Raw genomic sequence first — 26456 nt, 5'->3', positions numbered from 1 at the left:
GGAGGGGAAAGTCTGAAGGGTGAGCTACTGCTGTTCCTGTAGACTCCAAAAGGAGATGACCTAACATGGCCAGTAGGAGGCTCCCCTGGGCAGAACTCCCTGATACAACCTCTCTGGTCATATCGCATGCCTTGGCAGAAACCTTGGGGAAATCAACATGGACTTCCAAAGAAGGGGCTCTCCAGCCACAGGTCTCTGTCAGGCTGGGGCACCTGCCCAGGTCAGCCTGACCCCTGCACACATCAGCCCTCGGGCGCCATCTGCAGGACTATGACACACAGCTGCTGCGTCTTGGTCTGCAGCCCCCAAGCAGCCTCCCCAGGAGTTTGTGGACCCTTGCTGTGGCACCCAGGGAGGCTGCAGGATATGCTCATTCGCCAAGGCAGGTCTCGAACCTTACTCTTCTCATGCCAGTGCCTGTGCAGCCTACAGATGAGCACTTATCTAGGCCTATCCCCCAAAAGTAGGGACACCCCGACATCAACCTTCCAGTGAGTTTAAGAAACCACCCCTGGAGGCTTGTGTTTAATGGGACTCTCATAGTCTTCGAGGCCACGCACTCCCAGCTACGGCTACCTCTAACTTAGTCCCGAGAGACTAGACGAGCTCTCCTTGGGCTTGTCTTCCAACATCAGGCTCAGCACGTTCACAATCTCACAGTAGAGCTCCTGAAGCCTAGAACAGAGCGGGAGAGGGAAACCTGACGAGGCAGGCTATGTGCCAGCCCCCTCTCCACACACCACACACCACACGCTAGCATGCGCAAGTCGCCATGCCCACAGGTGTCTGTAGGATGGGAAGAGAACGGACACTTCAGGCAGCTTGGAATCCCGCATCTGTAACCCCACTGAGGGCCCCTGGTGTACATCAAAACTCATCTTCTGGACCCCAAAGCAGGAATAAACCAATACCTAAACAATACCTGGACTATTCTTGGACCCACCGTGGACATTCTCTGGTCCCCTCCTTGTTGGTTACCCCAGTCTCTGAGGCTTCTGGAGGGATTTCATCCAGAAGTCAGGCTTAGGATATCTACTCCTGTTCAGAAGTCTCTAAGTGTCCACAGCTCTTCAGCTGCCAGTCAAAACCTCCAACTAGCTGACATTGAGAATAAGGCCTGCAGCAGATTATCTCTGTCATTTAACTGGCCCAGGGGCTCCTTAGGTAACCAGGCAGGAAAGGGTCAGATTCTCATTCAAAGTCACATGGGAAGACAGTAGCAGAGCTAAGCTAGCATCCCCTGCATTAAACTTACTACCCCATCCCTGCTTCCTATCACCACCACATACACACTTCCTGCTCCCTGGAAAGGGGTTAGCAAGAAGTTAACAAGCAGAGGCCTGAAGGGACAAAGGAGCTGATTACAACAGGATACAAATAAAAGAGGGTTGGGCAAGTCAAGAGCAGAGTCCCTTCTACCACAGATTCATGTATACAACTGCCCAGCATATGTGGGATCCTGTACTCTCATAAGGCCTTAGTGTACCCATCTGTCCTGGATCTTGGTCAGCAACCCTTCAACAACCCCAGGGTCTACCACATGCCCTGACCTTGAAGAAGCCATGAGGACCAGTAACTCACTTGCTGACAATAACATCTTGGTTATCCAGAGTGACGAAGTAGATATCGATGAAGGAGAGACTAGTGCTGAAGTCATCCAGAACCATGGGGTCTGTGTGCCGCAGGGTCTTCTTGAAGCCCTCCACCATATCAATGAAGTTCATGCTACCACTTTTCTAGAGGCAGAAACAATGTGAGACCAACAGGCAGGAGCAGCCAAGGTACACGGAGACCTGAGAACCGCCATGGATCCCAAGAGTCTCAAGTTTATCCTGACCACTGAGCCCAGACCCTGAAAGGATGACAGAGTCTCATGGGCCCCCCACTGTGGGAAGCCACATGTGCCATTGCAGAGTGGCGCAGGCTACTGCTGGCCACCACGCATAAGTTTGGGCAAACAACCAATGCTTACTTATGCAGTAAAGTTTTTTGCCAAAACACTGCCTGGCCCGGGTATGATAATGAGGTACTGAGAGAATAACCAATCAGATGTGAGACATGCAAATGAGGTATGTTAATGAGGTACTGTGAGATACTGAGAGAGAGTAACCAATCAGATGAGGAACATGCAAATGAGGTATAGTGCATAACCAATCTGGGTGTGAGACACGCCTCTCCTAGGCCTATATAAGCAGCACCAGTTCTGGGCTCAGGGTCTCTTCGCCTCTACAATCAAGCTCTCCCAATAAACATGTGCAGAAGGATCCTGTTGCAGCGTCTTGCTGAGTTGGATGCGCGCAAGACCCCACCCTTGCCCTGAGACCAAAGGAATAAGAGAATGTCTAAGGGTGAGTCTGGGCAACCTCCTGAACAAACCTGGGGCATAGCTAGACTGGCAGGCACCTCTGATTCAGAAATGAGGCCAAGGGGAGAGGGTCTGACAGACAAGAGACCCAGGAGGACTCCCAAGTCAGACCAACAACATGGGACAGAGGGTTTGGAGAGATGGCTCAGTAGTTAAGAGCACTGACTGATCTTCTGGAGGTTCTGAGTTCAAATCCCAGCAACCACATGGTAGCTCACAACCATCTGTAATGGGATCTCATGCCCTCTTCTGGGGTATCTGAAGACAGCTACAATGTACTCACTTATAATAAATAAATCTTTAAAAAAGAAAAAGAGCCGGGAGGTGGTGGCGCACGCCTTTAATCCCAGCACTTGGGAGGCAGAGGCAGGCGGATTTCTGAGTTCGAGGCCAGCCTGGTTTACAACATGAGTGCCAGGACAGCCAGAGCTACACAGAGAAACCCTGTCTCGAAAAACCAAAAATAGAAAAGAAAAAAAGAAAAGAAAAAGAAGAAAAGAGGAAGAGGAAGAGAAAGAGAGAACATGCAACAGAAAGGAAGAGTGCTGCCAACACGGTGAGCTTCCCTTGTCCTGGTTTTAGGAGTGTGGGGGTATAAGAGAGCAATTCCCTGACAGAGCATCCTCATCCGTATGGAGTTGAGCTGCCTGGAGTCAGACAAGCCCTCAGTGAGAAGCTGCAGTGCAAGTGATCCTTCCCAAAGGACCCCACAGTGGAGAATCATCCACTAAGTAGAGAACTTGATAAACTTGATAAATGCAGTATTCAGGGGACTGGAGAGATGGCTCAGCGGGTAAGAGCACTGACTACTCTTCCAGAGGTCCTGAGTTCAAATCCCAGCAACCACATGGTGGCTCACAACCATCTGTAATGGGTATCCAATGCCGTCTTCTGCTGTGTCTGAAGAAAGTGACAGTGTACCCACATATATGAAATAAAGTATGGCTGGAGCAGGGCCGGGGGCATGGGGGAAGACTGGTCTGGGTAACCAGCAAGATCCCGTTTTTTTAAAAAAAAAATACTTTAAAAAATTAAAAAAAGAAAAGAAAAGAAATGCAATACTCACTCATCCAAATTATTTGGAGAACAACAAACACAGAAAGGAACGCTTGGTTCTAGAGGCCACAAGGGAAAACCTGCTTTACCTAAAGCCAGGCATGCCTGAGCCCACCTGCCCTCTACTGGAGTCCAAAGCCCTTCCTCCTGGGCATCCCATTAGTCCTCACTGTCCCTCTGTGTGTCTGGTGTGCCATCCGACCTGTGTGTTCATCAGCCTGTTGACCTCCTCTTGCTGGCGTTTCAGGATTATTTGCTTCTCCTCCATAATCGCCAGGTTCCTCTCCAACGTCAGATCCCGCTCAAACTTTTTGATGGAATCCTAACGCGGCAGAATATACAAAGTCAGGATTGTGTTCCCTACACCCTTTCCATTTCAAGCCCTTCTCCTTGCCTAGCTTGCCCTGCTGCTCAGGCCTCAGCAGAAAGGCCCACCCCACACAGGCCCAGCCCCTGCAACGGTTGCTTAAGCTCCATTGGTCTGCTGCCCTCCATCATAAAGTGATGAACTTGCAGGGCTGGGTACCCATGAGAGGGGGGCCATTTGGTTAGCTCTACACCTCTTCATAAGACACAATTCCAGCTTGTCCAAGAAACCTGACCCATACCTGCCACACCTAACCTAAGCCATGGGTATACACACACACACACACACACACACACACACACACACGAGCACACACTACACATCCTCACCTCCGTGTGCATGATCATCACACCCACAAACATATTGAGGAAGATGAAGGATGCAAGCAAGATGAAGAGGATAGTAAACGCCCGGCTCACGGTAAACTTCCTCTTGTCCAGCTCTTCCTGCAGGTTAGTCCAGCCATCAACCTGGTCAGGTAGGACAGAGTACTCTGAGCACCGGGGCCCAGCAGAGTAGGTTTTCCTATTTCCAATGCCAACGTAGCACCGACTCCACTGAGATCAGCTCAGCCTCCACTCCAATCCTTCGACATCTCACCCATTGGCTATCCTCTCTACACAGAGGCACAGAAATGTAGGGTGCCATTAGGTGGGAACCAGCGTGCCTATGAGAGTCTCTTCTCTCAAGGTCTCCCATTTTCTCCTAAAAGGCACAGCCTATTTCCAGTTCTGTCTTTGGGGGAAAAAAAGAAACCAAAACAAATATATTTTTAAATGCCTCTCTTTATATAATTCAAAAGTCTAGACCTCAAGACTTAGGCTTTGCTTATTCTGGGTGGATTGGTGACAGCTTAGGGGTTTTGTTTGTTTGTTTGTTTGTTTTGTTTTTTAAAGCAAGCTGTGTGCTGTGGGCTTTATTTATAACTTAAGGTTAATCCAAATTAAGTATCATTTGAGAAGGTTTTCAAGTTTTATTACCCTGTGCAACACATGGAATGACTTGTAAAATCACGGAATTATAGACAGAAACAGAAGCCACTGGCTTCTGACCAGTCCTAGCGTACCAAGTCCCAGCTCCCCTGTACCCACAGGATAAGCACCTGAACATAGAGAAGGTCCCAGAGAGGCTCAGCCTGTACACATGCTCACCCTTCCTGGACGCTCCCTTCTTCAGACTCCACCCCTACCAGGGTTCCCAAGCTCAGTACCGTGGCCAAACTGAAGAGAGTAAAGAAAGCTGAAGCCAGGTTCCCCCAGTTCTCCAGGTCGCCTCTGTCTGTCATGCCAAACAGGCAGAATCCCAGGATCGCGAACACAAACATGAGGAGGAAGAGCAGTATCAGCACTGAGGCCACAGTGTAGACCGTCTCCCCCACAGCAATGATGAGCGTCTGCAAGGTAGGGACAACGTGGGCTGCTGAGGAAACCCACTCCAGAACATGCAGGCCCATCCTCCCCAGCTCACAGCGATCCTCAGGACCTCCAGCTATGTCTGGCACATAGTAGATATTAAATAAGTATCAGCAGAATGAATGAATGAATGAATGAGTGAGTGAGTGAGTGAATGAGTGAATGGTCAGAATGGGGCCCAGACTGAGGGCCGCACCAGTCTCACAGAGGCATCCATTTTGTGTCATGGACAGACTGTACATACTTTGTCAGGTCGGGGTCACCTCTTCCTTCAGCCCCACTGACCTCGCTACTTGAATCCAGTCTGACTCTGTGGCCATCCCTAGATATTGCATTTGGGCTTCTCAGCTAAGAGCTCATCCTAAATTCCCCCAAATCTAGTAGGAATAGGGACACCACCATGTACCTGAGGATAGAGAGAGCCAAGAGAAAATGTCTCCCCACTTTTTGGGGGGGCCTCTCTTCACAGGCAGCTCCCCATCTTAGGACCTGAATCTCCCTCCTGTAAAACAGGTAACTACCTCATCCTCCCTTCCCCTGTCCATTCCTGGAGAGCCAAATGCATTTATTGTTCACTTACCATGCCTTGAGATTTTCGCTGAGTAAGTGCTTTATGAACATGGAGCTACTAAGAATGTTTTCATAGACTGTAGTGGCTTAAACTGGAATGACCTAGCCAGGTATGGTGGTGCATGGCTTTAATCCCAGCACTCTGGAGGCAGATCTCCGAGAGTTCAAGGCCAACTTGAAAAACCCTGTGTGTGTGTGTGTGTGTGTGTGTGTGTGTGTGTGTGTATTCACCAGGGAGAAAACTCTTTGAAAGGATTAGAAGGATTAGGAGGTATGGCCTTGCTGGAGAAGTATTTTACTAGGGATGGGATCTGAGGTTTCAAAAACCAGGCAGTTTCTCTTTCCGCCTGTAGATCAGGATGTAGCTCTCAACCACTTCTCCAGTACCATGTGTGCTGTACTGTTTCCATGTTCTCCACCATGATGATAACAGATGAACCCTCTGAAAACTGTAAGCAAACATCCAGTTCAATGGTTCCTTTTTATAAGAGTTGCCTCAGTCATGGTACAATAGAACATTGACTAGAACAGAAGTTGGTGCCAGGCAGTGATGGTGTGCTCCTTTAATCCCGGCACTCGGAAGGCAAAGGCAGGTGGATGTCTGAGTTCAAGGCTAGCCTGATCAACACACCAAGTCCTAGGACAGCCAGGACTACAAAAAGAAATCTTGTCAAAAAAAAGACAAAAGTTGGTACTAAGAACTGGGGTACTTTTGTGACAGGCCTGACCATACTGGTTTATGCAGGAATATAGAAGACTTTGGGACTTTGGACTGGAAAAAACAGTTGGACACTTTAAGTGGGGCTTAGTGGGCAATCCTATTAGGATCATGGAAGACAGTGCTGAGAGCAATTGAAACTATGGAGGCCCAGCTCAAGAAATTCCAGTGGGAAAGAATATTAGTAAATGGCCTACAACCCATTCTTTTAATATTTTAGCAAAGAAGCCAAAATATTAGCCTTTGTCCTGATATTCTGACTGAGGCTAAATTAAAAAGGGAGGGTAAATTAGTGGGGTGGGGTGGAGAGGTTGGATTAATGGCATTGACAGAGGAGATTTCAAGACAGCCTACTATCGAGTGTTTCCTATGGTTACTAGTAATCACTCTTACGAAGATCTGTAATGAAAAGCAGCAGATGGGGGAAGGAGAAATACAAAATGCACAGCTTGAAGAAAAAAGGGAGCACCAGGAGGTGCAATGGAGCCAAGTCTAGTTTAAAGAAAAGCCTGATGCTAAATAGAATAAAGGGAGTAATGACCTTGGGGCGAGACCCTAGCTAGCTAAGTCTCTAACTTGTGAAAAGAAAAGCTTCGGCAGTGAAGGAAACCATTGAGAACAGGAAGCTGAGGGGCTGGAGAGATGGCTCAGTGGTTAAGAGCACTGACTGCTCTTCCAGAGATCCTGAGTTCAATTCCCAGCAACCACATGATGGTGGACAACCACCTGTGATGGGATCTGCTGCCCTCTTCTGGTGTGTTTGAAAAATAGCTACAGTGGACTCCTACATCTTTTAGTACATAAGTACATCTTTTTTAAAAAAGAAAACAAGAAGCTGATGAAATGTATTTGAACAAGGGGAGGCCATGTTCTAGCCCCAGCAGGCAGCAGAGCTTGGCACCTTCAGCCATGCGGTTCTGTCTTTAGAGTCAAGGCAACAAGAAAGGAGTATTGCAATCTTCCTCTTCAGCCAAGGAAAGCTGCTGAGGTCAGGCGTGTGTCAGAAGTATCCCTGCATGGAGGCTCAGAGAGGCCATTGTATGAATAAAGGCCATTGAAGATGAAGCCTGGATTGCCTTGGAGACTCCAAGATGTTAGAGATGCCAGAGCCTAGATACCTGCCAAGAAGAGCTGCTAACAGGGTGTAGAACCAGCCCAAGAGAGAAAAACGATGTTGCAGCCAACAAAGCTGAAAGGAATTGGTGACCTTAAGAATCTTTTGACACCAGACATGGAGATACCGAGTTGGGAGTTTGTCCAGCTGGTTTTCTGTCTCGCTTTGGTCCAGTGTTTCCTCACTCTGCTCCTGTTCACCCTCTTTTGGAATGGTGGTTATGTCCTGTGTCATTGCAAGTATGTGATCTGCCCTTTCATTTTGACTTTACTGAGAGTACAGAGTTAAGAGTTTGCCATGAGTCTCAGAAGAGACCTTGAACTTTGGACTTTTAAACAATGTTGAGACTGTGATAGACTATAAGGATTTTTGAAGTTGGACTGAATACAATTTTGCATTTTAATACAGCTACAAGCCTATGGGAACCAGGAAGTGAAACGGCGTAGTTTGAATAAGAAAGGCCCCCATAAGTTCATATATTTGAATGCTTAGTCACCAGGGAGAGAAACTCTTTGAAAGGATTAGAAGGATCAGGAGGTGTTGCTCGGTTAGAGAAAGCAAAGCCCACGTCAGGAAGTCTCTCTTTTTGCCTGTAGATCAGAAGGTAGGTCTGGGCTACTTCTCTAGCACCATGCCTGCTGTACTTCTTGCCATGTTCCTGCCTTGATAATGGACTAACCCTCTGAAACTGTAACCCACCCGCCAATTAAATGCTTTCTTTTGTAAGTATTGCCTTGGTCATGGTGTCTTTTCACATCAAAAGAACATGGCTAAGACATAATTGCAAGCAGTAGACAAGTATCAAGATGAAGGGCCACAAGCTTAGAGAACCAGTTTGTTCTGGTCACAGTACAATACAATGACTCTTTCCCCATGCTACCACCTCCAACCACTAGTGCCCCTGAGCACAGTGACCCTTAAGAGTGGCTTAGAACTAGGAAGGAATCTTGGAGCTGAACACAGAGGGGTGAGGGCTGGACCATGGGGCTATTCTAGGCAGTAGAAAGGACAACTCAGAGAAATGCGCTGCTCTACATCCCCCTGGGGAATAAGACTAGTGCTTCCAGGGTCATTCTGAAAGAACTGGGGAATGTGTAATTAATTGCCTGTCTCCTTGCTAGGCAGGGACAGGACTTTCTCACACTATTATGAACTGCCTCTCACAGGCTCATGCCCGTGGCCTTGATAACTAGCTGATGGGCTTTTTGGAAGTGGCCAGATCCGAAGATCTTCACACATCCCTATCCCTTCCTTCCAGTACACATGGTAGCACCTGGCTATAGCGTACAAACAAGGTGTTTGAAGCAAAAACTCAGGGAGACTTGATGTTCCATTAGAGCACTTCCTCTGGTGCTGAGGATTTCCGTTCTGCTTTCTCAGCTGGGTGGGACCCCACTGCAAGAACCCAACCAAAGGCTAGAAGTAGCAGGAATAAAGAGCTATAAACAAGTTCATAACTACTTAGGTCATGTGTCTTTGTTAAGGTTTTACTGCTGTGAACAGACACCATGTCCAAGGCAAGTCTTATAAAGGTCAGCATTTAGTTGGGGCTGGTTTACTGGTTCAGAGGTTCAGTCCATTATCATCAAGGTGAGAGCATGGCAGCATCCAGGCAGGCATGGTGCAGGCAGAGTTCTGAGTTCTACATCTTTATCTGAAGGCTGCTAGCAGAGTACTGATGTCCAGGCAGCTAGGATGAGGGTCTTAAAGCCCACACCCACAGTAACACACCTACTCCAACAGGGCCACGCCTTCTAATAATGCCACTCTCTGGGCCAAGCATATACAAACCATCCCATCACACAACAAGCTTGAAGATGGAAAAGTCAAAGATGACACCTGAGTTGACTTGGTGACTGAATGGGATTGGGGGAGGGGCACACCTCAACCAGCAACCAAAAGGCTGGAGGAAGAACTTGGGCCCAGGGATTTAAATGTAAGAACGAGCCAAGAGTGGGTGAGCTCGGAGGTTAGACGCACACACGTCCGAGGAAGGAATGAAACTTCCAGATGGCACTTGTGTCTGCCGGTCAGAATCCTAGAAAACAGAAAAGATCACCCGGGGAGGAGAACGCAAGAGAACAGCAAACACAATGCCAACAAAACCAAGCAATGACCCGGCCAGGAAAATCCACATTGAGAAGGCAGCCTGGAGAAACTGAGGCAAAAGGCCACAAAGTAGTAACAAGAGACTGCCAGCAACCTTGGAGGGGCTAGTCTTTTGAGAGAAAGGAGTTGGGGGAAGAAAGCAAGCCATGACGAGAAACAAGGAAGTACAGACACTGACCGGGAACTGGAGAAGAGTGAGGCCTAGGCACCCACATGTACATACACAGGCATCTGATTACATGCATGTAAGGAATGGGTGTCTCTGAGTGTCTCCCAGGAAGAGAGCTCACATTTAGGGCCCAAGCTCACCCTGCCTGTTCTGAAATGTTCTGAAGGCTGCCCCATGGTCTCGGCAACTCAGGGAGATGGTGGGAATGGCACCTTCAGAGTGGCCTTACCAAAACAATGAGATGTTGCCCATTAAAAAAGAAATGGCAGCCAGTGGTCAAAGCCACCCAAATACTGGCAAATCCTGGCATACAGCTCACAACAGTCTGTACCGTAAGAAAGACAGCTACAGCCGGGTGGTGGTGGCGCATGCCTTTAATCCCAGGACTTGGGAGGCAGAGGCAGGAGGATTTCTTAGTTCGAGGCCAGCCTGGTCTACAGAGTGAGTTCCAGGACAGCCAGGGCTACACAGAGAAACCCTGTCTTGAAAAAAAAAAAAAAAACCAAACAAGAAAGAAAGAAAGACAGACAGACAGACAGACAAACAGAAGGAAAGAAAGACAGCTACTATACCACATATAGGAAGAAAGGCTCAGGTTGGCGGTACAGCCAGAAACAGCTTTCAGATCTCAGCCCTGATGTTTTATTAAAGTTTATGTTTTTGGCCTGTATGTATGTATGTGCACTCTGTATATACCTCAGGTCTGTGGAGATCAGAAGCGGGCGGGCCCTAGAACTTGAGTTACAGAAGGGTTGTGAGATGCCGTGTGAGCTCTGGGAACTGAACCCGAGTCCCCTGTAAGAGCATCTGTGCTCTCAACTGCTGCATCATCTCTGTCGACCCCAGCCTTGACATTTAGGTTCTGAGTAACCTTGTGCCTCCGCTTATTCATCTTTAGAATGGAGCCAATCATACCTTTCTTATCAGTTTCAAGACTGAGATGATATCGGTCAAGTTTAACCGGCCACAGGGTCAAACAAACTAACAGAAAGGCAACATTTCAAGTCATTATTTCTTAGAAAGCATCCCATAACACATGCAAATGCATGCACTCCCACACTCCGGTGCACACACTCACGCACACGCACACCAGCACTCACCCTGATGCCCCTACTGTAGGAGATGAGCTTGAGGATTCGTAGAGACTGGATGCCATCAGCAAAGTGGAGGTATGCAAAATGATTCCCCTTGATTTTGCGGAGGAGATAGGGTATGGTGATAATAATGAGAATGATCACATCCAGTATGTTATAGCCATCCTTCCAGTATGTAATGGGGTCCACATAGACCTTCATGAGGAACTCGCAGACATAGACAGATACAAAGAAAAGCTCTGAGACCTGCAGTGGTCACAGGGGTTAGAGATCAAAACAAATGCAGAGCCCCAGCGTTCTGTCCCTCTCCCTGCTGAGACCACCCTATCAGGTGTGCAGGTACCCAGAACCCCTAGCTCTCCTAAGGAGCCTGGTTCTCTTCCCTTTCTGAGTCTTCCTTGCCTGTGGCTCTAAGTCCAGAGCTAGGTTTCCCCAAGATGTAAGCCTTGTAGCTGACCAGCTGACTGTAAATGTATATACACAGGCCTTGGTCAGTATTCAATGAAACAGACCACCTGGCAAAAATATTCCCTGAGAGAAAGTCAAGGCCTTTCTGGCTATCCTGAATGTGGTGAAATACACAAATATCACTTTTAGGGTGAAATATACAAATATCTAGCTACATTTATGATCATTGCTGTCATCATAGATAAAGATCAGTCAAGTCAGCTGCTTTTTAACTAAAGTCACCTGTTTTCTGCTTTTTAAAAAACCACTCTTAAACTGTTTGAACCAATCTCCTTCAAATGTTTCTTCCTCCCCTACAGCTCCAATGGCTTTTTTCTTGCTATCGGGTCCTTTAGAAGCATCTAAGACTTTTCTCTGAATCAAAATTCATTTGTCATCTTTATAGTCATCTAAAATTCACTCACTTGGGACTGAAAAGACCATACAACCACGGGTCAAGCAAGCCCGGTTTTAGGTAGGGGAAATGGATAAGTAGAGTGGATTCCCAGTGTCGGGGAAGTCTGAGCAGAGGAGCCATAGGCTCTCGGTCTCTGCACAGTGCGGAGACTTACAGGGAGCTGGCCAGAGCAACTCGGGGGTCAGCGAGGTGACAGTCAACCAGGCAAGGCGTGTGAGAAGTCTTCTGCACGGAGGGTGGGTTTGCCACTGACATAAGGATAACACGAAGAGAGAGAGCCACGAGGCCCCGAGTTTCAAACACGGCAACTGGGTAAAAGCAGCGATGAGTTCGGGGCGCAGTAAAAAAGCGCGCTTTTGGAAAAGCGCACCTTGGCGATGGTTATCATCCTTTTCCGCTGTTTGCATTGTCTCCTAGTGGTCTGAGAGGTCATAACCCAGTTCATGGCCCCAGCTGCATGCTGTTTCCCTGCTCCACTCTGGCCTCATCTACCTTTGGGCCTGAAGGCTGAACTAGCTCCAGAAATGACCATTCTGTGGGTGGGACCAGATGCCCATGTATCTCATAACCAAAAGAATTGTATGCATCCAGAATTAAACAGCGCATGTAAAACGTTCAGTCCAGTGTAGGCTGGTTTTGGGGGTGTGGGAGCATCAAATTCAAACTTCTAAGGTAATACTTTCTGGTCAGCAAGGTTATGCGATGGATGGTCGGGGTTTTTTCGGTTTTGTTTTTTGTTTTTTGTTTTTTTTACTATCTTACTGAGAGTCCATTTTGTAAATTCTTTCCTAAATAATGGTTTTCAAATGCACTGGCAGTGTGACTCATCAGCTTTCCCTCTTTAAGCTGGGCTTTACAGTTCGTTTTTATCCCGTTTTACTTAGCCTGTGCACACGTGTGTGCAAGGCCACCGACAGGTGTCGTGGCGTTACATGAGGAGGTCAGAGAACAACTTGCAAAAGTCAGTGCTCTCCTTCCACCATGTGGGTCCCAGGGATCAACCTCAGGTCGTAAGACTTGGCAGCTGGCGCCTCTACCCACTGAGCAATCCTGCCTGCCAAATTATCAGATTTTGAAATACCTACCACGTCTATGGCTCTCCCTTGATTTTTTTTTTTTAATTGTCATACAAAGGAAAGCCATTTTAACTATGTTTAAGAGTCCAGCTCCGGGCTTTGTTGTTCTTCCCTGGTGCTTACAGTCGGATCTGTTTTCTATTTCATTCATTTCTGCTTTTCGTTTTCCTGTTTCCTCCTGGTTTTGGTTTCCTTTTATTCTTCTATCACTCTTCTGCCACCATTGCAGCTCATTACTTTCTTTCTTCTCTTCCGCCTCCCACCCCCAGCCCCCTCCTCCGCTTCTCTTTCTAGATGTTGGGGATCAAACCCAGGGCTCATGCACACTGGAGATGCCCGCCATGCCCGAGGTACAGTGCCAGTCCCCATTAGGTCATTATTATTAGAGTGTGTGTGCATGGTGTGTATATGCATCTGTGTGTACGTATGTGCAAGTGCATGTGTGTGCTTTTTGTGTGTAGGCCCTTGTGTGTGTGCATGCATGTGTATGTGTATGTATGTATATGTGTGTATGTGTATATGTGTGTGTATGTGTCTGTATGTGTGTGTGTGTCTGTCTGTATGTCTGTCTGTTAGCCTGTAGTACTGTCATATACTGTCATTCCTGTGGCTACCTTTTTTTTCCTGATGTAATTACTCTGGCCAGAACTTCAAGTTCAGTGTTGACTAGGGTAAAACGCTGTCGGTTTTGTCTGATTCCTGACCTTTTAATGTTAAGTATGATGTTAGTTGTGGGTTTTCTTCTTAATGTCCTTAATTTTTAAATTATTTGGAATTATTTAATGTGTATGAGTGTTTTATCAGCATGTATGTCTATGTATATCATATGTATTTGGTGACCTTAGAAGTCAAAAGAAGGCATCAGATCCCCTGGAACAAAGGGTTGTGAACCAAGTAGGTGCTGGGAACCGAACCCTGATCCTGTGAAGAGCATCCAGTGCTCTTAACCGCTGAGCGACCTCTCCAACCCCTAGAAGGCCTTCTATTTGTAAGGAACTTTCCTTCGGTGCCTAACTTGTTAACAGGTTTAGTTTGCTTGTTTTGTTACAAAATGTTGATTTCATCAAGTGCAAGTGCTTTCTCTGTATCCATGGAAACAGCTGCGGATCATTCCTTGTCTATTGGTCTTCCTTTTCTGTTTACTTGAGGTGAGGCTCTCAACTCAGCTCAGAGCCCCTCAAGTAGTCTGGGCTCTTTCCTGCCAACTGACCAGCTCACAGCGGTGAACTCCCTTAGGGCACTGCTTTCACTGGGTCAGATACAACCATGCTGCGTGGACATTCCCACTCGCCCACAACACGTGCTCATTTCCCGTGCTTTCTTCTTTGACCCACTGGTTTAAAATGTGTTGATTTACACATATTTGAAACTTTTCTAGTTTACTTTTTTTTTTAATCTTCTTACAAATACATTGTATCTTAAATGCGTTTGCCCCCCTGCCTTACTCTCCTACTCTTCCTTCATTGGTCCTCTTTGTTCCTCTAGGAACCTCAGTTCTACCATAATCTATTCATAGACGGTTTGTGTGTGTGTGTGTGTGTGTGTGAATACATAAAATCTAGGACATACAGACGACTTCTATTGCTCAAACACATTTCTTTCTGAGACTAGCTAAGTTGACCTAATGCTATTGTCTCCGATGACATCCATTTTCCTATGAAGAATATAATTTCATTCTTTATACAGAATGAACCTCACTACGCACATGCACATTTTCCTATTCTTTCCTCTGTTGTTGGCTGCTGAGGTTGACTATATAACTCAGTTATTAGTAATAGTGCCACAATAAACGCCGATATATAAGTATCTCCTTGATATAATGGTTGTATCCTTTGGGGAACTACCCAGGAGTGACTCAGCAGAGCCTCACGGAAGACCTATTTCTAGTTTTTGAGAACTCCATGCTGATTTCCACAGAGGTTGGACTAAGTCTACATTCCCACTGGCATTGTCTAAGAGTTCTCTTTGGTATTTGTACCTAAAGGGCAAAGGCAGATGCCAGATCCCTCGGAGCTTGTTACTGGCATCGATGAGACTGTTATATAGTTGCTAGGATCTGAACTTTGATCATGATGATTACACAGCAAGTGCTCTTAACTGCTAAGATGGCCCCCTTTTTGTTTTCTTAGTTACTACCATTCTGATAGGAGTAAGATGGAATCTCAACGTCGTAGCTTTTTTTAAAGATGTGTTTTAGGTAGGCATCTGTGCATGTGCAGCATGTATGTATGGGTGCTCATGGGGCCAGAGCCCGTGGTGCTGGAGTCACAGACAGTTGTGAGCCTCCCAGTGTGAGTGCTGGGAATGGAACTCAGGTCTTCCTGCAGAGCAGGAAAGGACTGTTAGCTGCTAAACCATCTCCCTAGCTCCTCAGGTGGTTCTGATTTTCATTTCCTTGATGGCCGATGGGGTTGCCCATGTCTGTTGGTCATGTCTCTTCCCTCTCTTGTAAACTGCTTGTTTCATTAGCCCATTTATAACTAGGCTGTTTTGTTGTTGCTAGGGTTCTTGAATTCTTTGTTTCAGATATTAATCCTGTCAGATAGATATATATCTAATGAAGGTTTCTCCTGTTGTGTAGGCATCTCATTGCTCCATTCGGTTCCCTTTGCCATACAGAAGTCTTTTAATGTGACACAGTCCCTTTTGTTGGTCTTATCTCCTGAACACCTGGGTTCCTATGCAAAAAGTCCCAACCTACACTTATCTATTGAAGATTACATAACTCTCTCTATTCTTTCTCTTTAGAAAATCACAGTTCCAGGTCTTACCTCAAGGTTTTTTTGGTTTTTGTGGTTTTTTGTTGTTTTTTGTTTTTTCCACAGGGTCAGAGATGAAGATCTCATATCATTCTTTTATATGTGGGTATACAGTTTTCTCAACATGACTAGTTTGTGTGTGTGTATGTGTGTGTATACTATGCATGTATGTTCATGTGTACCTATGTATGTATGTGTGTTCATATGTTAGCTATGTATGGATGGATGTTTATATGTGTATATATGCATACATGTATGTTTACATGTGTATATATGCATGTATACACACAGATGTCCATGCACATGTGTATGTATTTGTGTGGAGACCTCAGTCACTCTCTACAGTATATATTAAGGCAGAGTTTCTTCCTTATTCAGCCAGTCTAACTAGCCAGCTTGCTCTAAACACTCCCTGTCTCCACCTCCCAAGTACTGGGACTCCAGGCAAGCCACTCCATCTGTCCAGCATTCATGTGGATGCTAGGGATGCAAACCACATGCTTGCCTGGTGTCTTAGTCAGGGTTTCTATTCCTGCACAAACATCACGACCAAGAAGCAAGTTGGGGAGGAAAGGGTTTATTCGGCTTACACTTCCATGCTGCTGTTCATCACCAAAGGAAGTCAGGACTGGAACTCAGACAGGTCAGGGAGCAGGAGCTGATGCAGAGGCCATGGAGGGATGTTCTTTACTGGCTTGCCTCCCCTGGCTTGCTCAGCCTACTCTCTTATAGAACCCAAGACTACCAGCCCAGGGATGGTCCCACCCACAAGGGGCCTTCCCCCCTTGATCACTAATTGAGAAAATGCCTTACAGTTGGATCTCATGGAGGCATTTCCTCAACTGAAGCTCCTTTCTCTGTGATAACTCCAGCTGTGTCAAGTTGACACAAAAATAGCCAGTACACCTGGTAAGTGTTTTACCCACTGGGCTCTCTATCCCACCCTTGCCATTTGTTAAAGATGCTATCTCTTCTCCAAGTGCTTTGCTGTCTTTGTAAGAAATCAGGTGGTTATAGCGATGTGTGCTCGTGTCTGCCTCTGCTCTTCTGTTCTGTTGATTTACGTGGCTGTCTCTGTGACAGACTGTACTGGTTTCGTTACTCTGGCTCTGGAGTACAACTAAAGATCAGGTATGGGGAAAAGGCTTCAACATTATTCTTTTTGCCCAACAGTGCTTGGTTACTTGGTTATTTGTGCTTTCATATGGGCTATAGGGGTGAGTTTTTCCCTATTTTTGTGAAGAATGATGTTGGGGTTTTAATGGACATTACACTAGATTTGTACAACAGCCATTTTCACATGATGGCCTTTTTCCCGTGCATGAGCGTGGCGTCGGCCTCCAGGTGTGCATGCACTTGGGTGTGTATAGGCACAGTAAGCTGGGGTAGTCAGAGGACAATTTGTGGGAGCCTGTTCACTCATCCCACACGGAAGACTGAATCGGGTCATCAGGTCTGGCAGCGGAAGCCTCGCCCACCAGACCTACACGGGTTTGGTTGGGAGTGGGGTGGTTTGTTTTATTTTATTTTATTTTGCTTTGATGCAACTGTGAATGGGATTGTCCCCCAGTGTCCTCCTCAGAGCATTTATTACTGGCGGCTAGGAAGGCTTCTGGCTTCTATGCTGACTTTTGTACGCTGCCATTAAGAGTTTCCCGGCTGCGTTTTGGGATCTCTTCTGAAGAGTCCTCCTCTGCAGTTAGAGACGCCAACCTTCCTTCTCTGCATCTCCTTGATTTGCCTCTCTTGTCTCACCATTCTAGCTGAGATGTCCAACAACACATCCGGAAAGAAAAGAGTATGTGGTTTTAGCAGGAATTCCTTCAGTTTTTCCCAGTTCAGTCTCCTGTCGCAGATTTGTCCCCGATAGCCGGAGATACATCAACATATGTTCCCCCTATTGCTGGTCTGCTCAGGGGTTTTATCACAAAGGGATCTGGGGTTTTATCAAACGCCTTCTCTGCCTCAGTTAAGAGGCCACGTGATTTCTGTCCTTGAGTCTGTCTGCACATGCTGAGCCTCCCCACCCCACCCCACTCCCACCGCCCCCACACCTGTGTAACAAAGCCAGCTTTAGCATGGTCCATCATCTTCTTGGTGTGTTCTTAGATCTGGTTTGTAGAGAGCAGAGGGAATAGTTCTGCATCTATTTTCTGTTCTTTGTTTCTTGTATGTGCAGCTGGGTAACCCTAGCTTCATAAAGAGCCATTAGTGCCCTCTCCTCCCCCTAGCATGTGGAGGCTGGAGAGGCTAATTCTTCTTTAAAGGACTGATAGGATTCATCAGAGAATCCTTGAATCTGGATGTTTTCAGTCGGGATATTCTTATTACAGTTTTAATCTTGTTTGTTGTGGATCCACTAAAATTATTACTCTAAGGAAAATGGTGTAGTTATATTTTAATTTTTAAAAGATCTTTAAAGATCGATCTTTAGAGATGTCTCTTAACTACTTGCATATCCATTCCTTCGTACGAAAACATATTTTTTAATTTAAATAAAGAAAAGGGTCTCCCCTCCCCTTTCTTGATTTCTCCAAGAATCGACAAATCTAACTAGCCTGTCTGCAGCTTGGAAAGCTGGCTTGTGACAGGGACACTAACAGATCAAGTCTAGTCTCAAAACTAGAAACGACACTATCTGTGTTCATTTCTCTGAATGATAAATATACATGCACAGTACTCCCCTTATGAGGACCAGCCAGTCAAGTCAGAAGGACCCACTGTGTTCCTTAACCTTCAGCTTGTAATATTTATCATAACGTTCTGGTTATCTGTGCTTACTGGTCTATGATGTTGAATGAAAGGTAATTTTCATTGTCAAGAAGGTTGTTTATTTTCATTTTAGTAGGATCTAGAAATTCATTCACTTCTTTTAGATTTTCCAATTCAGTGGGATATAAGGTTTTAAAAGTCTATTCTAACCTGTTCTCTAGTTTATCAGCGTCTACTGTCCTGGATCCCTTTCCCCTCTCATTTATCATGTCGGGCCATCTTTGTCTGGTTTGAACCTCCATTCTTTTCCATCATGTCTCCCTCTGTCTGATACCTTAGCTTGTCTCATGCATTTTTCTCTCACTAGTTTCTGCCCTGATCATAACTGTTTCCTCCATTTACCTAAGTTCTCTTTTTATTTTAAAAGGATTTGCATGTGAGGGGGCGGGGGGGGTCACAGCGACAGAGGCTTGTGGAGTAAAGGCAGATCTCTGCAGCTGCTTCTTCCCTTCCACCTTCCTGTGGTCCCAGGGGTTGAAGCCTGGTCTCCATGCTCATGGGACAAGCACCCGTACCTGGGGGCCATCCTGCTGGCCCATCTAATTTTGTAACACTTGGCAGCAGCCACTTCCCCTCTCAGGACTTCCTTTCACTTGTTCCATAGGTTTGCTGTGTTGCGTTCCCATTTTCACTAGATCGTAGGAATGCTGTTCTCCTCCTCGATTTCTTCCAGGGCGCATGCGCTGTTCCCGAGTGGGCTGTTTAAGCCCCGTGGCTTTGGCTCTCTCTTGCTTTGCAACTTTACCTTCTGTTGTGGTCAGATGAAATACACAGGAGTCTCCTCAATCTTCCAATGTTCACTAAGACTTTGTTCTTAATAATAGAAACCTATGCCCGTATCCCCAGACTAATTTGAAATTTACCATTCACTATTTAAATCCCCCACTCATTTAAAAAAAAAAAAATCTTTGTGGTAAGGACTCCAAGCACTGTGAGATGGATCAGTGGTTAAGAGCACAAGCTGAGAACCCAAGTTCATTTCCCGGCACCCACATCAGGTAGCTCAAAACTGCCTGTCACTCCAGCTCCAGGGGCTCTGACGCCCTCTTCTGGCCTCCACGAGTATCACCATGTGTATGCACATAACACACAGGGAGAGATACACATATATAAATAACCAATCTTTTTTTTTAAATCCAAGTGGTGTGACTAAAGAACAACCCTCCTCTCCTCTATGTTTCTTGACCATAGGCAGCTGGTTCCAAAAGACCCAAACATTCAGGTTTACACCAAGCAAGGCGACAGATGCCATTCTTCCATGGCGGGCACACGGTGTTGCTGGATTCTTTTTGATACTCAGGGCCCAGATCCATTGCTTCACCTGAGCTGTCACCAGACCAGAACACGTCAACTGAAATAAATGCATGGTATGAATCCCAGGACTTAGGAGACTAAAGCAGAAGGATCATGAGTTTGGAGTTGGCTAGAGAGATGGTTCAGTGGTTAAGAATACTGACTGCTCTTCCAGAGGTCCTGAGTTCAATTCCCAGCAGCCACATGGTGGCTCACAACCATCTGAAATGGGATCTAATGCCCTCTTCTGGTGTGTCTGAGAGCTACAGTGTACTCATATACATAAAATGAGTTTGGAGTCAACCTGGGCTACAGAGCATGAACAAACAAAAATAAGCCAGCAGAAATGTTAGGCACGGCAGTATGAGTAGGCACACAGGTGACTCATCATGGTCAGGGTTCACAGCAGAGGTACCAGTAAAGCTTGCTTCTTTCCTGCAGCTAGCATCTCAGGGTTAAGGTGGAGCTCCCAGCCTTTGAGAATTTTCTAGCCATGGTACCTTACTATCCTTGGACTTCAAGTTAGCTCATCTCCAGGCAGCAGAAGTATTCCCAAATTATCTCCTGCATCCCTTTGCCATGAGCACAATAAACTCTGCCAGCTTCCTTACAGAGTAGATGACAAGATATTCAAGCCTTCAGCATAGCTCCTGAATCTGCTATTCCTCGAAGAAGCTCCAGTTTCAGTGCTGACATCATAGGCGCCAAGAAAGCAGAACCGCTGAGTCGGTCAATGTTCTAGTTGTTCTCAGAAAACATAGAGCAGTTCATGCTGACAATGTCAATCCAAACAGACTTTCTTTGTAGCCCAGGCTTGCCTCTAACAGAGATCTGCCTGCCTCTGCCTCCCTCCTGAGTGCTGGGATTAAAGGCATGGACCACCATACACAGTGTAAACACGGACTTTTAATTTAACATCGTCCACACATCTCTCATCTCCTCTCTCCACAACATCTCCATTGTCAAGAACACAGGATGGTCCCAGCATTCCGGAAGCTGATGCAAAAAGATCACAAGCTCAGGTCTGCTATAAACAAACAGATAAACACCACAAACAACATGGAAGATGGAAGGAAAAAAAGTAAGCTGTCCTGAGCAGAGGATGTAAGTTAGTGGTCCAGTGCTTGCCTACTGTGTGTGAGCATCCCCTTCCTGCTGGAAAAAATAAATAGAAGAGAAAATTTTCATTATTACCCATGGCTTTCTCACAGATTTTACAGTGTCTCAGAATAACACTACTGCGAGCATCACAACTAAGGTGTCTGTTAAACATGGGTCCACATGATAAGACCCTGCTGCTGGTGACAGTACAAGCTTCCTTTCAGCAGAAAGCTGGCCACAGAGAAGGCATGGAACATAGAGAAATCATCTCAAGCCAACCAGGAAACGGCCTCCCTACTGGCCAGCTGTCGGAGTGCTAGCAGATATTGCAGGTAATCACACACACACACACTAGCCAGACTAGTGGGTGTGATGGTTTGAATATGCTTGGCTCAGGGAGTGGCACTATTAGGTGTGGCCTTGTTGGAGTAGGTGTGTCACTATTGGCATAGGCTTTAATATCCTCGTCCTAACTGCTTGGAAGCCAGTCTTCTCCTAGCTGCCTTCAGATGAAGATGTAGAACTCTCAGCTCCTCCTGTATCATGCCTACCTGGATGCTGCCATGTTCCAGCCTTGATGATAATGGACTGAACCTCTGAACCTGTAAGCCAGCCCCAATTAAATGTTGTCCTTATAAGACTTGCCTTGGTCATGGTGTCTGTTCACAGCAGTGAAACCCTAAGACAGTGGGTCATCAAAAATAATTTAAAGATATGAAATTCTAGTACATCCATTGTAGGAGGGATATGGAGGGAATTAAGAGGAGGGGAGGAAGATACATGTGATCATATTTTATTATTATAATTATGTATGGATGGAGTTCTCAAAGAATAAAGACAATTTTAAAATAAAAAAAGTTCTAAAACTGTTGTATCTGGATCTCCTGGTTGGCCTTGTCTTTCAGTCCTACTGTAGCCTTAGGATCAAGGGATACATCCATTGTGTGCCGAACATGTTTTCCTGGGAAATGGCGGTCAGCGCTGACTCTACAGACAGCTATACCCTTCCATGCTCATCACCAAAAGCACCGGTGCGAAGCTTCTCCAGCCACTCAGGCTGGCTGCACACCCGTTTCTGAACATCAGGGAGTTTGTGCCCTTTATAAATCTGCGTCCCTCCTGTTCGCCCGACGTTCTTGGCTCACACTCTCTTCCCCCAAGGGAGACTGAGCATGTCACCCCACTATCGCTGGGCAAATTGCCACAGAGAATGCTCTGAAGCCAAACTATTCCGCTCCATCGTTTTAGTGATTCTCGGGTTAAGTCCATGTTCTTGGGTATGCAATGTGTACCCTTTCAATTTACACATTTTGGGGTGATTTTTCTTGGGTTTGGATTTTTAGCATTCTGGTCCATGGGTATTTGAAACACCAGAGTTCCTCTCATCCGTGAGCAGGGTCTACTCCTCGACACCAGCGCTCAGTATTTTCTCAGTGGTTTTTATCACTTATATTTTAAATGAGTTTTTAAAATTCCTCCATTTAATTTGAGTCACCATCTGTGTACATAACTGCTTGCCCTACGTTAGCCTTCATTTTTAAATGGTTTTATTTGATGTCTAGTTGTTTTCTGGGCTTAGTATCTTTGTTTCTGTCCCTTCTTACACCCAGGGCCATCTCCGTGGACATGGTGCTTGCTCTAGAGTCAGATGTTCCCGAGTTGATTGGATTTTGCAGCCATATCTTTGCAGTAGGGTTTTGTTACCTGTGGGGATCAGATCCCAGCTTGCTCTGTCCTGTTATGGTGTGTGCGACTTCACCTCAGTCCTTGCCATTGTGTCTTTCATTCTAAGTCCCTTTTCCTAGCCTTTCAGAAAGTGTGCTTCCAACTCTGCCAAGCGATTAAGACGCAGCAGCTTTGCCAAGCAGCAGTTGCACAGAAACAGGCAGATCTCTGTTCAAGGCCAGCCTGGCCTACACAGTGAGTTCAAGGGCAGCCAGGGCTACACAGAGAAACCCTGTCTCAAGCAAGCAAGCAAACAAAAAACAAAAGCAGCAGGAGCTTCACTTGGAGGACTGTAGTTCTATTTCTTTTTGCTCTATCAGAGTGCTGTCTTTGATGATGATGATGATGATGATGATGATGATGATGGTGGTGGTGGTGGTATATGTATGCCTATAGCTTGCTAAATCTTCCTCGGGTTCCCCTAAGTGCACAGCCCTTTAGAGGGAGCTCTGCCTGGTCAGTCCTGCAAGCTCCAGCCCCTTCAGAGATGACCAAGAACTTTCTACACTCACTACTGAGCTGCTGCTGTGGGCAACCCAATTGTGGATAGCTAGCCTGACATCAGCCCAGCACACCCTGGTGCCCCTCTGCTTCCTCCCCACAGGAACTGACCCTAACTCCATTGGAAATGCTGCCCAGGAGACTCAGCCGTGATATCCAGCATCTCCATGTACAAGTTAAGAGAGAATTCTGGGAGGTTTACCAGCCATGTCGTTGCTGCTGCTTTCTGCCACTAGCTGATGTGGAGGTCAAAGGTCTCTAAAAGTGTTCCTATAGAAAACTTCTCGCAACAAAGATGCCTTTGAAATATTTTAACATTTTCAGAAACAATGCAGGCAAAGTAGTAAGAATTAAAGCTGCTTTCAGCTCAGCTCACCTCAAAGGTTCTGAAAAACTTGAATTGTATGTCATAATTAGTCCCCAAGACCAGTAAGAAGGAGTTGGTGGTGACCGTGGTGATCATCACAATCTGGAAGAGAGTGCTCTTGATAACCTTCCTGAAGTAAGCCTGGCACTCCTTATCCTTCCTCCTGCCAAAAGGAGGGACGAGAGGCGTGGTTACACAGAGAGTCCCACTCAACGCCCCCCTCCTAGGGCTGAGGCATCTGTTCCTCCCACACTGGGAAAGGAAATGTACGGGGTGGGGTGGGGTGGGGCTGGGGGTGGGGGGTTGTGTGCTTATAAACAGTTGAGTGACACAGTGACCCCTAAGACACGGTCATAAGCATAGCCTACCCCTACCAGGCTCCTCTCCCTGGACTCCTGAAAAAGAGTGGTCACTACGTCTCAGACAACGTTTCCTTAAACACAAGGAACTACTTGAGTATCCCAGGAAAAACTTATTAATGAATAAGCACGCACACATCAAATGACATATATCACTGATTTATAATCACATATATGCATATAGTCACAGATATACATATGTACATACAACTACATAAGCTCACAAGTCTTGATTATTAACTCAAACACCCTAAGAGAAAAGGAACACACAGCCAAGTCATGCCAGTTGAGATGGTATGAGGGAGATACAAAATAACACCTGTATGTGTTCTGCTTATAAAATGAGTGAATACTTCCATGTGATAGCATTTCATGCTCACAAGTGAAATGTGGTAGGCGTTTTTCTTAAGGAACAGGGAAACCTACACTGGTCAGTTTGGATTCAAAACAAAACCGAAACAAAAGACCGGAACAGTTCAAGTTCTTTCATCTGGATTTGAGTCCAAAAGAATAGAAGCTGAAATGAACAAGGTGACTTCAGTTCCACATGGTTATCCCATGGTTTTATATATATATATGTGTGTGTGTGTATATATATGTGTGTGTGTATATATATACACACACACACACAATTTAAATTGTGTGTAGCAGCCTGCATCTGCGGTGTCCCAAACCTACTCCAGAAGCCCAGAAGCTGAAGACGGAAGGTCGCTTGCCTGAGACATGATGAGGTCTTCGTCTTAAAACACAACCACACACAGGGAAAGCCGAAGCGCCTTCTGACCTCTGTCAACACAGACACAGGCAGTGCACATACATACATGCAGGCACTCACATAACACACACCCAGTTAAGAAACAATAGCAACAAAACCCTCCAACTATATATATTCTATATATTCTATCATCTATAACAAAATGAATCGTCTTCATCATATGATTTTAAATAGGCCCTGTGGCAAAAGAAAGAAAAATTCTTGAAATTACCCAATACTTTAATAGAAAAAAACATTACTCCAGGTTAACAGCAACTGTGCCAACCCTGGCCTCCAGAGAGACTGGCGTGTCTGAGACAAGCTCTTCTATCTTGGGGTGCACACAGACACCTGTGGAAGAGGAAGAGTTTGGGTGTCCTGAACCAAGGCTATCCTTCACTCATCTCCTAACATGGAGGTAAAAGATACTTACTTAATCTTGCTGAGTCTTGTGGGTACTTACTTAATCTTGCTCAGTCTTGCCTGCAATGCCTCCGATGCTGTAGCAAACAGTGAGCCCGACTTGACTCGTACAGGGTTGTGGTGAAAATGTTGGGACATTTTCCAAATTTTCTGTCTTACTCCCTCACTTTTATCATACAGATAAACACCTCTGCCTAAGGTCCTTGGCACCTGAATTCTATGAGGCAGCAGCAAGGGACCCTGGGAAGGGTTCTCTGCTTTATGAGGTCGCTCTTAGGCATTCTAGCCATCACTGGTAAGGCTTGAGAGGGAGGCCTGGCTAAGGCCTATTCACGTGTGGTTCCTTCTTCCTGAGATAAGGAATGCCCCAGAGAGGGTGAGTACCTAGCAACCCTGGGGAAAGCAAGGTGAGAGATCGTTAGAGATGTGAAGGCCTTCCCTCATGATGTGCCCGCTTTGGCAGGCAAAGGCCTTTTATAAGGTGATAAAACGAAACTGAAAATCATGGAGGAAAATGAAGCTGTCTGAGTTTCTGAGGGTCAGAACACACCCAGAGCCAGCACCAGAGATACCTAGAAGGAAGAGAAGTTTGCAGTGAGTCAGGCAATGGACACAAAACCCATGGGAGGCGCAGAGGGGGCACAACAGATCTTGCTAGGAGGAGGCTTGGGCTGTGGATAACAAAATTCCTTTCCTGAGGAAAATGTAAACAATGTCTAAGGTCCCACAGACACACCTGGGGAGGAGGGCACCAAAGTTCACTCCGGGGAATCAATGAGTTTGTTGGTCTGTCTTACAGAGCACAAAAAAAAAGGGGTTACAGACAGGAGTGTGGTTGCTCCCTCCCAAAGGCTCCACCGCAGGCATTGCTTTCCCATAGTTGCAGAATGGAGGCCCCACCTAAGTCTCACCAGCAACGCACTCTAGCCTTGCTCCTGCACAGCAGTCAGGGCAGAACTGCACACATGTGGCATGGAATGACTAGCTACTCATGTAAGGCTCCTGCACAGCAGTCAGGGCAGAACTGCACACATGTGGCATGTTACATGATACTCATGTAACGGTTCTGTGCCCCGCCTCTCCCCATCCTTCCTTCGATGGAGGGCGTGGGGATGCCAACATCAATAAGCCCAGCTGGGTCGGTCTTGCAAAGCCACCACTGCTGAACTCCCAAAGACGTTTGGCTCAGAGGTCAGAGGTTAGTCATGAACAACACTGAAACCAGAGTGTGAGCAAAGACATGTTTTAAATACAAGAGCTACAGGGATTTAATTCTGTTCAACCCTTTTAAAGCGGTATTGTCCCCCCGACACCCCCTTTTGGCTTGATTCTTTCAAGCCAAGGCAAGAAACAGAGATCTAGATTGCTGTGTGATATTAAATATTTAGTCACCGACTTAGTCAATTTCCTGGAAACACATGTTCTTGAGCTTTAAGAAAACGGGGTGGCCATCACACCATCTGTACCGTATGACCCTAATATTCTTT

General features: G+C 46.2%; 1 protein-coding gene across 1 annotated transcript; it reads right to left on the bottom strand.

Annotated features, from left to right (window-relative positions):
- Positions 1 to 497: 497 nt before the first annotated feature.
- Positions 498 to 25183, bottom strand: Catsper3 (cation channel sperm associated 3). Its single transcript, XM_021180581.1, has 8 exons — positions 25010 to 25183; positions 23443 to 23596; positions 10981 to 11220; positions 4999 to 5181; positions 4118 to 4258; positions 3624 to 3743; positions 1582 to 1736; positions 498 to 675 (listed from the first exon to the last, which is right to left on the bottom strand). Exons 1-8 carry the CDS (start codon positions 25105 to 25107, stop codon positions 579 to 581), a joined length of 1188 nt encoding a protein of 395 aa, XP_021036240.1. The 5' UTR covers positions 25108 to 25183; the 3' UTR covers positions 498 to 578.
- Positions 25184 to 26456: the final 1273 nt, after the last annotated feature.

This window comes from Mus caroli, chromosome 13 (genome assembly GCF_900094665.2).
Source record: "Mus caroli chromosome 13, CAROLI_EIJ_v1.1, whole genome shotgun sequence".
In the NCBI taxonomy this organism is placed as follows: domain Eukaryota; kingdom Metazoa; phylum Chordata; class Mammalia; order Rodentia; family Muridae; genus Mus; species Mus caroli.
Note: the sequence above shows the minus strand (reverse complement) of the source record. Positions and strands in the feature narration are given on the sequence as shown.